Genomic DNA, 13,985 nt, shown 5'->3' with positions numbered 1-13,985 from the left:
ATCGAATTATATGTTTACAACTGGAAAATTTTATTTTATATAAATTATATCGTAATGAGGTTTGCAAAGAAGTAAAAAATAATGATTTTATGTTGAGGGCTGGATCAAACAAGCAAGTGGAAGTGTGTGGGGGTGGGTCATACTCCAAAAAAGGAACATCACTGCCACTGTAACTGTGACACAACGCAAAGATGTCATGGACTATGAGATAGATAACAATTTCAAAAATGTCAACAACATGAAAAAAGATATGACTCAAACTCAGTCATACTCATCTCCATTCACACACCCATCCGTGCACACATATACTGCATATGAAAATCTTCCTGGAATAAGGTCACTCACATTTAAGGAAGGTTCTAATTAGAGGGAGGATCTAAAGTCCTTTTAGTGCTTTTATATTTTCTACACTAAAATAATTCTTTATAATAAATATGCATTTATAAAAACAAATCAATGCTTTTTATTTAATAAAAAAATGACCAAAAGTAAGTATGCCAAGTTGTTAGTAGTGAATGATTCTGGATGTGATGACCCTGAATGATTTTATTTCTCCTTTGTTCACTTCTGTATCTTAAACCATTTTTCAAATAAAAAATAAAATAAAGCAAGATTAAAAAACAATAGGATGAATATCTTTAGACATATGAACTTTACCAACAGTGTGCCTCCTCTTGGGGTGAGCAGAGTCCCTGGTATGTCTGGGACTGAACGCCCCACATCCTGAGATGGTTGGATCCAGAATGTTCCCCAAAGGTTCATGTGTTGAGGGCTTGGTCCCCAGTGTAACAATATTCAGAGGTGGGACCTTTGGGAAATGATTAGATCACAAAGGCACTAAACTCATCCATGTATTTACTGATGGATTCATAGCTGAATGGACTACCATAAGGTGCTGGACACTGTAGGAGGTAAGACCTAATTGAAGGGAGGAGGTTCTTGGGAGAGTGACATTGGTGACTATATGTTATCCTCAGCTCCCCATGCTCTGCTTCTGGGGCTGCCCTGAGGGCTGAAGTGTGCAAGTTTTCCTCTACCATGCCCTTCCACCATGATATTCTGCCTTGCCTCATGTCCAAAGCAAGGAGTCAACTAAGCATAGACTGAAACATTTGAAACCATGAGCCAAAATGAATCTTTCCTCTGCTGTTTCTCTCAGGTATTTTGTCACAGTAACAAAAAGCTGACTAACACAGTCACTTTTCCTCCTTTGTGGTTCCAATGAATGGGGTGATGAATAAGTAAAGATTCTATAGCAATGGTACTCAATATTTTTTAGTGTGCCTAAGAATTCCCTGAGGAACAAGAGAGGCAAGTAGATTCCTGGGTTCCACTCCTGGATATTCTGGTTTAGTAGGTGTGGGGTGGGGCTCAGGAGAGTACATTTTTTAGCACCCTAGATAATGCCCATGCTCTGGCCTCAGTGTGCCAGAGCTCCCTCAGCATGTCTTCCTGTTCTACTCTTCCATATCTGGAGTTAACTCAAACCCTGCCTAGCCTCTGTACCACCAGGAGGCACCACTTGGTAGCCCCAAAGGGATGTTATCTCTCCAAGTTTACTGCAAAGAATAAATGGAGGAAGGAACTCGGGGTATTCTATTCCTCCGGCCACGAAAATGCTGACAGCCCAACTCAGAGCAAACTCACATGTCAGACCCCATGAACACTTGTTCTACTAAACAGAGTTTAAACTTTAGAAACAGACACAGGGAAAGCCTTTCCATCATACAGCAAGGACACATAGATTCCTCCAATTCTTTCCCATTCACCTAAAATCATTTAGTACCCCTCAAAATTGTCCCATTTCTCCCCTTTCTCCTCTAGAAGAATGTATAAGCATCTGGACCTCCCTGGGTTACTGGGTAATCACACTCCCATGACTGTCCTGGGCACAGGAAAGGAATGCATACACCTTTCCTTCTATGGATCTATCAGTTCATTCCAGCCAGCCTTCAGAGGGTGACAGAAAGTTTCCCCTTTGTTGCTACGCAGCAAGCTCCCAAGGGACCTCACACTGCTGGTTCCCAGACCATACTTGAGGAGCAAGGAAAGTTGGTTCTAGGCCTCTACTTGCCTATATAAAATAGAAGGAAAATGAGCATTTGTTTCTACCACAGGCTTAAAGTGCTGTGCTATTTTTTCCTGAGGTTTGCGGAAATGTGTGGTATACTCTTCACCCCTAAAAGGGGGTGAGTCAGCAAGTTGTAACGCCAAATCCCTTTTCATTGTAAATTCTTGTTTCTGCTGTTTACAGAACTGCAAACCATTGGAGTTAAATTCTAAGCAGAAGATCTTGATATATATGTATCTTAAAAGTACATGTGTAGGAAGAGAAGTGCTTGAAGAAGTCAAGAAAATGATTTTAATTATAAAATGAGTAGGGGTTTAACATGAGAAAATGCAAGCTTGCTAGCTTTGGAAGGGGGACCTTTTACACAATCAAATCAGAAAACTGTTGTCAGTGGCAGGAATGGATCTCTAAACTGGAGGAGTAGTGAGGAGACTAAAAGAGGCAGCTATGATAATGTCTTTACAGTCTCAAATTCAACTGAGCATAAAGTTTTGGAGGGTGAACAGCAGAAAGCAGTTTTACATTTACTTGTTCAAGATCCAGGATGAAATAACTGTCCTGTATTGTTATTATTCGTATCCTCAAACACTAAGAAGAACAGTAAGAACCCCTGGAATAAAAACTCAAAAATGTTTGAAGGTACATATACAATGTTATTTTAAAAAATTATGTCACATTAAATCCAGAAAAAAAAAATACTGGAAGAATGTACAGCAGAAAACCCACACTAACTGTCTCTGGATGGTGAGATTATGTGCACCTTTGCTTATTGCCTTTGACATTTTCTAAAACAAAAATATATTGTTTTTATTATAAAAGTAACCCAAGTCAATTTTTAAAAGCAGCATTCTGAAAGAAACATATGCAACTTCACCTTTAAAGGAAAACTTCTTTCAAATGGCAATTCCTTTATGCATTTCCTTGGATTATACGTTACCCAATCCTCTTATTGTTTTTTCTGGGTTCATATTAACATTAGGGCTCTGATTACACTTTAAAGTGTGAAATGACAGTTGAATGACTAGAATCTTTAATTTCCCAATCAATCCTCTGTAATCAGTATTTTCTACTTCACATATACCAATGGGCATTTATGAACCTTAAAATGCTCCCAGGATAAAATGAAGTCTTTGTCTGTCTACCAGAAGTCCTGTGTGCTCCTTCTGAGCCCCAGTGACAAGCCACTGTGCCCATGAACTCTACAGGGGAAGAGTTGTCACTGTGATTTCTGTTCTGTGCTGTATAGCCTCAAAGGCTGATAATGCACAACAAAGGAAATGTTATCCTGAGAGAGAAAGGCAAGCAGAGAACAACTACAGCACTATTACCCTCAGATACAACTCTGTAGATACCTTTAAGATGGTGATATTCCAGGTAAAGCTCTCCACTGCTTTCTGTAGTTTCCGTTCCTTCAGACCCTCCTTGGTGCCTATGCTGTGTAAGTGCTCATGGAATTCCATGGCTGAAAGAAATAAAAAAGACAAAGCGTATTACTTCGCCATCCAGTTTGTAGTAATGAACCAGCAATATTCGTTTTTCTAGGCAGAGCTAAAACAATTTCAATCACTAATGGAACTTAATAATCGTTCCCATATAAGAATGAGTAATAGGGAGGAAACACTGAAATGGTTCCAACAAGGTGGAAGGCATCTTAGAGTCAGTTCTGAAGGGCAGAAGGATACATGATTATTATTACAGGGTTGTAATTTAGAGAAGAGAGACATGGCTTCTGAGAGGAAGGTTGCCCAGGGAGAAGGAAGAAAAGCAGGGACTGGAACCCAGGTCTCTGAAATCTGAGAAGGTAGATTTCAACTCTACTAAGAACATAATGCTGGCTACTGGGGATGCAAAGAATGCAAAGTCAGGAACTTCCCATCCCAGTGAGGGTCAATATGAGCTCAGATACCAAACCTGTCGTAAAGGGGAGAGGTTGGAGAGAAGGATGTGAACTCTAAACTTTGAATTTATATTATGAAACTTTAACCAGGATTTACCTGATCAAATGAATATTCCCCAGCGTCCTTTAAAATAATCAAAGAGGTTTCTCACTGCAATGATGAGGGGGGAGCAGTGGGGAGAGGGTATGATGGTCCTTCTACTTGTAGTCATTATAACTCAGACTTTTTTTTTTGCATATTCCCTTATAGTCAATCCTCCCATCCTTGGCCAATAGAAACCCTTCAAACTGGTTCTCACACCCTACTGAAATCACCAATTAGCCTTTGATAACTTCCTTGCTTTCTGGCACAAGAAATTCCAGACTCACCCATCTAAAATACATTTCCCATTTCAGGCCTGGAGCTAGCTATTTCCCCTAAGGAAACTGTATGCATGATGCATGTGTATGAGGGAGGGAGGGAGGAAGGGAGGGAGGGAGTGGGTGGAAAGGAGGGAGAAGGAGAAGAGAGGGAGAAGGAGAAGAGAGGGAGAAAAGACACCGTCCTTTCCACAATCAGGGTGTTCAATGTTAACTGAGTTTTTATTGTTTTCTAAGGTCTTTTCACTAGACAGATCTAGGACACATAATATTATTTTAACAGAAAGAGCTTACTAAAAATTTAATACAGAGTTTTAAAATAACATTTTAAATATTATGTTTATTTTTTCCTCTCATGTAGAAAAAAATCTGAATTCCTAGCCATACCAATGAAACTACTAATAATAAGACTGCTAGATATACTTAAAACCCTCAGCATTTTTCTATGTGTGCCCTTAAGAGTATATCTTATTGAGAATGCATATTAAAATTCTTGTGTTCCAAGTTGGAATAATTCTTTAATCTATGTGGTTACATCATTAACAAAGTAACTCAGGTTCAATTAGGTCTTATGTGTGTGTGCACACATGAGCTTTATTTGGTTGTAATTTGTTTTAAGATTAAGTCAAAACCTGACATAATTCCACAGCTGAACTACATACATACACATAAAGATGTATTAGTCCTGCTTCCTTCCTGATCTCTACCTTGATCCCTCCTCCTCTTGTATATTTTAAATTTATCTTCCCCTTGTACTGTTTCTCTGTGCAAGTGCAAGTAAATTTGTACACACATTCAGAATCTTCCCTTTCTTACACAAAGCAGTACGCTGTGTACACTGTTCTGGATCTTGGCTGATCTTGGCTTTTCTTGTCACATTATTGAACAATGGAGATCACTCACGTCAGCATAGAGAGCCCTGGCTCATTCTTTATATACAGCTCCAGAGACCCCACTGTGTGGATGAGCTGGTGATTAGGTAGCCAGTCCCCTACCAATGGATGTAGAGTTGTTCCAAATCTTTTGCTGTTATATAATGTGGAACTGTTGTAGTTATTACAAGGCATTTTCTCTGTTCTTTTGATACTTTACTCTTTGCTTAAACATTCCCATTTCTAATTCCTTTTCTATGCAACACCATTTCAAAGCAACCCTACATGGTGACTGATAGCAACTTTACTCCTTAGAATCTTTAATCATCAAGCAAAGGTCAATACATGTAGGATAAAGATAATAAACTGTATTTTCTATTTTTTTCTCTCTCTGATAGGAACTGTGGTTCAACCTCCTGTTATGCTAATAAGGCATGAGAACCTCACTGGTTCCAAGAAAGAACAGTGATGAGTAAAGTTTACTCCATTGTCTAGGAAACTAGCACACTGACCAGCTCTCCCTTTCTCCCACTCCTCTTTTGCTAATGATGGTACCTGAAGACACCCCAACCTGATTAACTAATCCTCCCGCATCCCAATGCAGGTGACCAGCTCAGATGGCGAGCTGCATTCCCTATGTCTAGTTCTTCCTTTCACTGGATATACTGGCTTAACAGACTGAAAAAAAACAAAAAGCAAAAATGAAAACAATGACCAGTAATCTTTTCTAAAACTCATGGGTTTTGCTGGAGCATTTAACCACACACTCCCTCTCTCTCCCTCTCCCCCTCTTCACATGTGGGAGGCTCCCTAGACTGGACTGCAGTGACTCACCCATCAGTTGGGACCCTAAAGATAAGGCACTAATATGCTGCCTCTTCTGTTAAATTTTAATGCTGTTTTGGAAGAGATCTGGATTTCCAAATATGATCCTTAATACTCATAATGTTTATACTTCTGTCAGTAAGGAGGCAGCATGGTCTCAAAGGCATGAGATGGTGGATGGAATCCGTGACTGGAATCCAGGAAAGGGAAAAGACAGGAAGAGAGAAGTGGCGGGGGAGTAGCACTTGTACACAAGAAGGCAGCAAACTCTGAGGACAGTATGTCACAGAGAAAAAGAAATTGGGAAGAGACACGTAAATGACATTAATATAGGAACATAGACTTTGAGTACCTGTCCAGATGTGGGCCATTCATGATACTTCCTTGTTATATATTCTAAAACTGGCACACAGGTGTAACAGAACAATAGGAGGGTTTTGTTCAACCACCAGGTATGTGGTTGGAAGCTTCATTCTGCCGGGGGCTGACAGCTTATGTTATCTTATATAACTCCTCCTTAGCCATAAGGTAATGAGCAGTGACAGGAGCTGCTACACTGGGCTGAACTCCAACTAGCGCATAAGAACCTACAGATAATATAAGCATGGAACAGTGGAGAATATTGAGCTTAGACACTCGTGCATCCTAGATTTTAAGAAAGCAGCTTTAAGAAAATTCAGAAGACAGAAAGAACCAGGGCCAGAGGCAGTATGAGGACAAGCTGCCTTGAGAAGGATTGGAGACTTGAAGAAGGAACATGATTAAAATGATTTTTTAAAAAAGGATATGGATAAGGAAGAAATGTGGAAATATATACACAAATGAGTATAGCTGCATGTGTTCCTAAGTATCTAAAAAGCTCATATTTTACATGTCTATTAAAGAGATGAAACAATTCCCCCTTACTTCACCCCTCTTAAAATATCTATAGTCCAATAAAATTTTCACAGGGAAGTACAGCATATTATTAAAGAAGATCTTTAATAATGGGGGGCCAAGGGAGTAGCTCAGTGATACAGAACTGAGTGATACAGATATATAAGGACCTGGGTTCATTTCCAGCCCTTAAAACAAAATTCAAAATTAAAAGGAACATGAAAAAGTGATGAATTGAATACTGGAAAAATGTTATATAAAACCCAGAATTTTAAAAACTAAGACTAAGTGTCCCATTGTTACTTATTTCCTTATTTGATTTTTCTGGCTAACACATCTTTAATCTTAGAGGTCGATCTTTGAAAATCTACTGGCTTGGATTTAGCTAATCCACTGATTGGAAGCATATACTGATTTTATTTTTTAAGCAAAGAAAAGGTTTCTCCCCTTGACCTATAGAGCAGAATCTTACCTTTCTCTGTTAACAGTGACATGCAAAGTCCAGTACAAGGACCAAGGACACACAACCAAGAAAAGCACAGGACAACAGCCAGGCACTTACATGTACTTTGTCAGGAATATGGAGACAGCCTACAGAACTTTCCAAGGAAATGGTGAGGAAGGATTTGAATCTTGGTTTGTCTGAGCCCAGTGCCCCAGGCTTTCCAACCACCAAACCTAAACAAAAGCATCTCCGTTCTTAATAGGAGCTGGTGATATGATTATGGTATAAAATAATTGTGCTGTGAGGTGGAATGGTACAAGGGCCATTAGACAAGTGCTGGCCCAGTTCTTAGAGAACACAGGAGATACAGTGAGGTTTTTGTATTTGAACTGAATTATTCCATACATATTAACAAGAGGAATCAATAATACATCTAAGATGAAAATTCATTATATCTTGGTACTAAATTACCCGCCCCCCCAAAAAAAATCTACTCTAATAAGTCACAGGAGGCCTTCTGGGGTCTTTACATCAATAGTAAATATAAAGACCTTGTCTGGGTTGGAGTTCAGTAACCTCCTCCCTGTGTTTCAAATTATTTACAGCAAAGAATGAACCCGACAAAACAAGGTCCTAATCTTATCAAGAAATTTAAAAGCAGAATTTCTTTTCCTTCGGTAATCCACATTATTTGTCTAAACAGTAGAGTAAATCTTAAAGTAACTGGCAAAAACAAGATGAAGCAAAAAGTTTAGGAGTTCTTAAGTCACACAACCCACCTCCAAAGAAGCCCAACTGTTTTGCTACAAAATTCATTTTCCTTTAATTATAAGGAGAAGAGATATGTGGACCAGGGTGGGGGTTAACCAGTGCTGGGCAGAACCCTGGGTGGGCCTGTTGCAGGTGTGAATCTGTAAAAGCAGACAAATAAGCACAGGGGAAGCTGCTACAATAATCCAGAGAATTTTCAGAGTGTCTGGCTGCATGTGTGGTAATGTGGTTGAGGAGCTGCCAGAGGGTGATGGGGACAGGCTCTGCAGGGAAGTCAGGGAGACTTTAGAGTGCATCTCAAACCTCAGCGCACAGCAGGATCGCTGGAGGTGCCTGTTGAAAATGCAGGTTCTCTACTTCTTGGGGATTCTGGTTCAGGAGGTGTCGGGAGGGTCCAGGCATGAACATGTTTCACAAGTACTCCTGGAGGTTTCCTAGCAGGAAGGCTAGGGTCCACTCTGAGGAAAACTAACTAAGAGTGAGGAGAGGGGACTGAGATACTGGAAGCCACGATGTTAACATTCTAAAACCCACAGCATGTGGGTGAAACACCAGTGACTTACCAGGATCAGACAGGCAAGACTGAAGATGTAGGAATTATGAGCTGGTCAACTCAGCCTGCGCTGCAGAGGGAAGGGAGGGAGACAAGCGAGGAGAAGGCCAGAAGGAAGGAGGGAGGAGAGGACACTACTGTTTTTCTTTCTAATGCCTTTCTGGTTTACATATACAGATATTTGTTTTCAAATTATCTTGCACAAGATTTTGTTCTGTTTTCTTGTTTCACTTTTATCTAAAAGGACTCTAACATGAAACTTAAGAAAAAAAGTTTACTTCAAGAGGTAAAACTAAACTACTAGTTGAAATTTCTTTGTCATGTGGAATTTTCGGAATACTTCTCTGTTTCTGCAGTTACTCATTCAATATCCATAATACTGATACAAAAGATCTCATCATTTTGGATGATAAGAGCAATTCTTGATTTTTTTTTAAGCTTGGCAAAAACAGTGGCTTTTATTTATAATTACATGTATCAAGATTATAACAGAAAGACTAGGGAAACTGTCTGAACAAAAGCAATGATTTATTGGTAATGGCAATGAACGAAACACTGACAGTCTCTGGAGAGAATCAAGCAATTATCCAGGAGCTGCAAAGTTGATTGCAATAGGTCTTCCAGTAGGTTTTGTACCTCAGTGGCTTTCTCCTTTTTTTTTTTTTTTTTTTTTTTGTCAACTACTCATCTGAAGTCATTCATATTTGTTGCCTGGACTGGAGTACCAATGACAGTAAAATATGGAATTCTTGTTGTTTCGTCTTTACCCTGATTAGAGTGAACAAATACAGTTACACTGTTAACTCAACAGAATGAAGTAGAACAACGCCATCTTCTTTGATATCATCCTTTGTCAGCTCCAGAGCTTGAGTTGGTTCACTTATTTCTTCCTCTTCAAGGATAAAAATTGATGTAGGTGGATAAAATTTTTACATATTTAGGATCCTGACTATTATTTGGCCCATAAATTTCATGGAATAAAGCTTAACAGAATTGATTGAATGCCACGCTGATAAGTAGCTGTTCATCATAGTCAACTTCCAAGAAGGTCATGTCTTTTCGTAAACAGTTGTCAAAATCATGTTCATTGCTTTCATTGAGACATTAACAATCAGTCTTGTTAATAAAAGGCATTAAATCCATATAGCCTTTTGAAATATCTGTGTCTTCATTGCTTCCTGGATCATTTTCTACGTGTTGCTTGATATTTTCCTCTAATCCCACAGCTCCTTGATATTGATCAATTCCTATTTTGATATATTGTTGGTGGCAGCTGTTCCCTGACACTGATGTACATCTACTTCCAAGAAAACAGCCTGTGAATATTTATTACTCATAGAACTGAAAGCTGGGGGAATCCTCAAACATAGTCCACACCAATGACCATTTCTAGAGTATATCACCAACAGAAATGTTAATCTTAAGGCACCCTCTTATGGTGAACTTGACCACAGTGAGTCTGGAGCCTGCAGTGCTCAGCTCCAGCTATAAATCAGGTCACTCCCAACCATCTTCACTCTCACCATCATCACAGAGAGCCTGGCAGGGGGAGAAGGGGGCCACAATGACTCTGGCTTTGAAATTCCAATTTTTTTTTATTATTGGTTGTTCAAAACATTACAAAGCTCATGACATATCATCTTTCATACATTTGATTCAAGTGAGTTATGAACTCCCATTTTTACCCCAAATACAAATTGCAGAATCACATCAATTACACATTCACAATTTTACATAATGCCATATTAGTGACTGTTGTATTCTGCTGTCTTTCCTATCCCCTACTTTCCCCCCTCCCCTCCCCTCCCCTCCCATCTTCCCTCTCTACCTCATCTTCTGTTGTTCAATTCTCTCCCTTGTTTCCCCTGCCTTTCCCCTCACAACCTCTTATATGTAATTTTGTGTTACATTGAGGGTCTCCTACCATTTCCATATGCTTTCCCTTTTCTCTCCCTTTCTCTCCCTCCACTCGTCTCTGTTTAATGTTAATCTTTTCCTCATGCTCTTCCTCCCTGTTCTGTTCCTAGTTGCTCTCTTTATATCAAAGAAGACATTTGGCATTTGTTTTTTAAGGATTGGCTAGCTTCGCTTAGCATAATCTGTTCTAATGCCATCCATTTCCCTGCAAATTCCATGATTTTGTCATTTTTAAATGCTGCGTAATACTCCATTGTGTATAGATGCCACATTTTTTTTTTTATCCATTCATCTATTGAAGGGCATCTAGGTTGGTTCCACAGTCTAGCTATTGTGAATTGTGCTGCTGTGAACATCGATGTGGCAGTATCCCTGTAGTACGCTCTTTTAAGATCCTCAGGGAATAGTCCGAGAAGGGCGATAGCTGGGTCAAATGGTGGATCTATTCCCAGCTTTCCAAGGAATCTCCATACTGCTTTCCAAATTGGCCGCACCAATTTGCAGTCCCACCAGCAATGTACAAGTGTACCCTTTTCCCCACATCCTCGCCAACACTTGTTGTTGTTTGACTTCATAATGGCTGCCAATCTTACTGGAGTGAGATGGTATCTTAGGGTGGTTTTGATTTGCATTTCTCTGACTGCTAGAGATGGTGAGCATTTTTTCATGTACTTGTTGATTGATTGTATGTCCTCCTCTGTGAATTGTCTGTTCAGGTCCTTGGCACATTTGTTGATTGGGTTATTTGTTATCTTATTGTTTAATTTTTTGAGTTCTTTGTATATTCTGGAAATTAGGGCTCTATCTGAAGTCTGAGGGGTAAAAATTTGTTCCCAGGATGTAGGCTCTCTATTTACCTCTCTTATTGTTTCTCTTGCTGAGGAAAAACTTTTTAGTTTAAGTAAGTCCCATTTGTTTATTCTTGTTATTAACTCTTGGGCTATGGGCGTCCTATTAAGGAATTTGGAGCCCAACCCCACAATATGTAGATCGGAGCCAACTTTTTCTTCTATCAGACACAGTGTCTCTGATTTGATATCTAGGTCCTTGATCCATTTTGAGTTAACTTTTGTGCATGGCAAGAGAAAGGGATTCAGTTTCATTTTGTTGCATATGGATATCCAATTTTCCCAGCACCATTTGTTGAAGATGCTATCCTTCCTCCATTGCATGCTTTTAGCCCCTTTATCAAATATAAGAAAGTTGTACTTTTGTGAATTGGTTTCTGTGTCCTCTATTCTGTACCACTGGTCCACCCGCCTGTTTTGGTACCAGTACCATGCTGTTTTTGTTACTATTGCTTTGTAGTACAGTTTGAACTCTGGTATCGCTATACCTCCAGATTCACACTTCCTGCTTAGAATTGCTTTTGCTATTCTGGGTCTTTTGTTTTTCCATATGAATTTCATGATTGCTTTGTCTATTTCTACAAGAAATGCTGTTGGGATTTTGATTGGCATCGCATTAAACCTGTAGAGAACTTTGGGTAATATCGCCATTTTGATGATGTTAGTTCTGCCTATCCATGAACAGGGTACATTTTTCCATCTTCTAAGATCTTCTTCTATCTCTCTCTTTAGGGTTCTGTAGTTTTCACTGTATAAATCTTTCACCTCTTTTGTTAGGTTGATTCCCAAGTATTTTTTTTTTTTGTGGGGGATATTGTGAATGGAGTGGTTGTCCTCATTTCCATTTCAGAGGATTTGTTGCTGATATACAGGAATGCCTTTGATTTATGCGTGTTGATTGTATATCCTGCCACTTTGCTGAATTCATTTATTAGCTCTAATAGTTTCTTTGTAGACCCTTTTGGGTCTGTTAAATATATTATCATGTCATCCGCAAATAGCGATAATTTAAGTTCTTCTTTTCCTATTTTTATGCCTTTAATTTCTTTTGTCTGTCTAATTGCTCTGGCTAGTATTTCAAGAACTAAATTGAATGGAAGTGGTGATAGAGGGCATCCCTGTCTTGTGAAACTCCAATTCTTGATTCTTGAAGTAATAGTACTAATTGGCAGGCCACTAGCATTTACTGATCACACACTATGTGTAGGTCATTTGATTATATGTTGTGCTGATTTCCATTCAAACACTTTCTTAAATATGAGAAACACTTCATAAAAAGCTACAGACTCTAGAAGCACAGGCAGCAAACTGGGAATGGAAACTAGTGCATATAACCTAGCATAACCCTTCCATAAAAACATCTTTAAAATTTTGTTTTGGAACATAATGGCTGAGTTTGGAGGCATTAGTAAAGATGGCTACAGCATTCAAATGATGACATGAAACTACATAACAATAACTTGGTTTTTAAAATTCAATGCCAAAATAAACTCTAGGTATAATACCAACTTAGGATTTTTGTACTAGGTAGCATGTTATGTATGGAAGATTCTATAGTACAATGTAAAACTCCACATGATAAATTACAAATAGTGGATCATTTAAAATAACTTAATATTAGAATCAAAAAGTAATAAACAAGTTTAAATTTCTGAAAACCCACATCCTATGTTTTTACTTAAGTGATTAGACAGAAAATGAGAAATATATTAAATTCCTCTATGATAGATCTGAATGCCCTTTATACCTACTGCAAAACTGTTAAGTGACTATATTGCAAAGTTACATAACGAGTGAGACAGAATCCTTTATCACTCCCTGTGCTGGCCTTTGCTAGCCATGGTGTCCTGAGTGGAGTAGTAAGGATGCTGAGCTGTGATTAGGGAGGGCTCTCTGCTTAGCTCCTATCCTCAACAGACAAGCTGACAGCCAGAGCCTAGGATGCAGGCCCTGGAGCAACTGGCACAGCTCAATCACAACCACTGGTGCTCCGTCCCTGATGCCAGAGCCTTGTGTTACTCTGTTCAGAAACAAAACCTGGCCCCTCTGGTGGCTCTTCCTCTAGTCAGCCTACAGAAGGTAGTTCTACCTCCTTCCTTCTTATTAACTACACTAGAAAACCCTGGCATGAAATCACTCCTTTGCACTTACACCAAGTAAATACCTGACTGTTTTGCATGTTCCAGGTTTGCTCATTATCAGTGAATGTTTTATAGGCCTGTCTATACTGCATCTATTTTAGAGTGACAGTCCCTGCACTCAGGAAGGGGACTGTTGATTCAGATGGTTGCAGTGCACAGCAGCAGCCCTCACAAGCAGGCTCTTAATGATGCTTGCCAAGTGGAGCCCCACATATCTAAAAGGATGGGAAGATGCAGCACTACCCAAACCAGCTTCTCCTTCTCTGCAAGTCAGAAGGACAGAACAGAGCTGCTGTCTTTCCCTTAGCAGACACCTTAGAGGGCTATCATTTACTGATCACACACTACGTGCAGGTCACTTGATTATATGCTGTGCTGATTTCCATTCAAACACTTTCTTAAATATGAG

At 39.3% G+C, this 13,985-nt stretch overlaps 1 protein-coding gene and 1 pseudogene across 2 annotated transcripts in view; both read right to left on the bottom strand.

Annotated features, from left to right (window-relative positions):
• Plcl2 (phospholipase C like 2) overlaps positions 1–13,985 on the bottom strand; it is a 180,458-nt gene that overhangs the window by 14,554 nt on the left and 151,919 nt on the right. For both annotated transcript variants that reach the window (XM_076842423.1, XM_076842454.1), the window contains exon 5: positions 3,424–3,533. In XM_076842423.1, coding sequence (XP_076698538.1) covers positions 3,424–3,533 — 110 coding nt within the window. The remainder of the gene's footprint in view (positions 1–3,423; positions 3,534–13,985) is intronic.
• On the bottom strand, positions 9,355–13,614 carry LOC143412139 (thioredoxin-like protein 1; annotated as a pseudogene).

The sequence above is a fragment of the Callospermophilus lateralis genome, chromosome 1 (assembly GCF_048772815.1).
Source record: "Callospermophilus lateralis isolate mCalLat2 chromosome 1, mCalLat2.hap1, whole genome shotgun sequence".
NCBI lineage: Eukaryota > Metazoa > Chordata > Mammalia > Rodentia > Sciuridae > Callospermophilus > Callospermophilus lateralis.
This window is presented reverse-complemented; position numbering and strand designations above follow the sequence as displayed.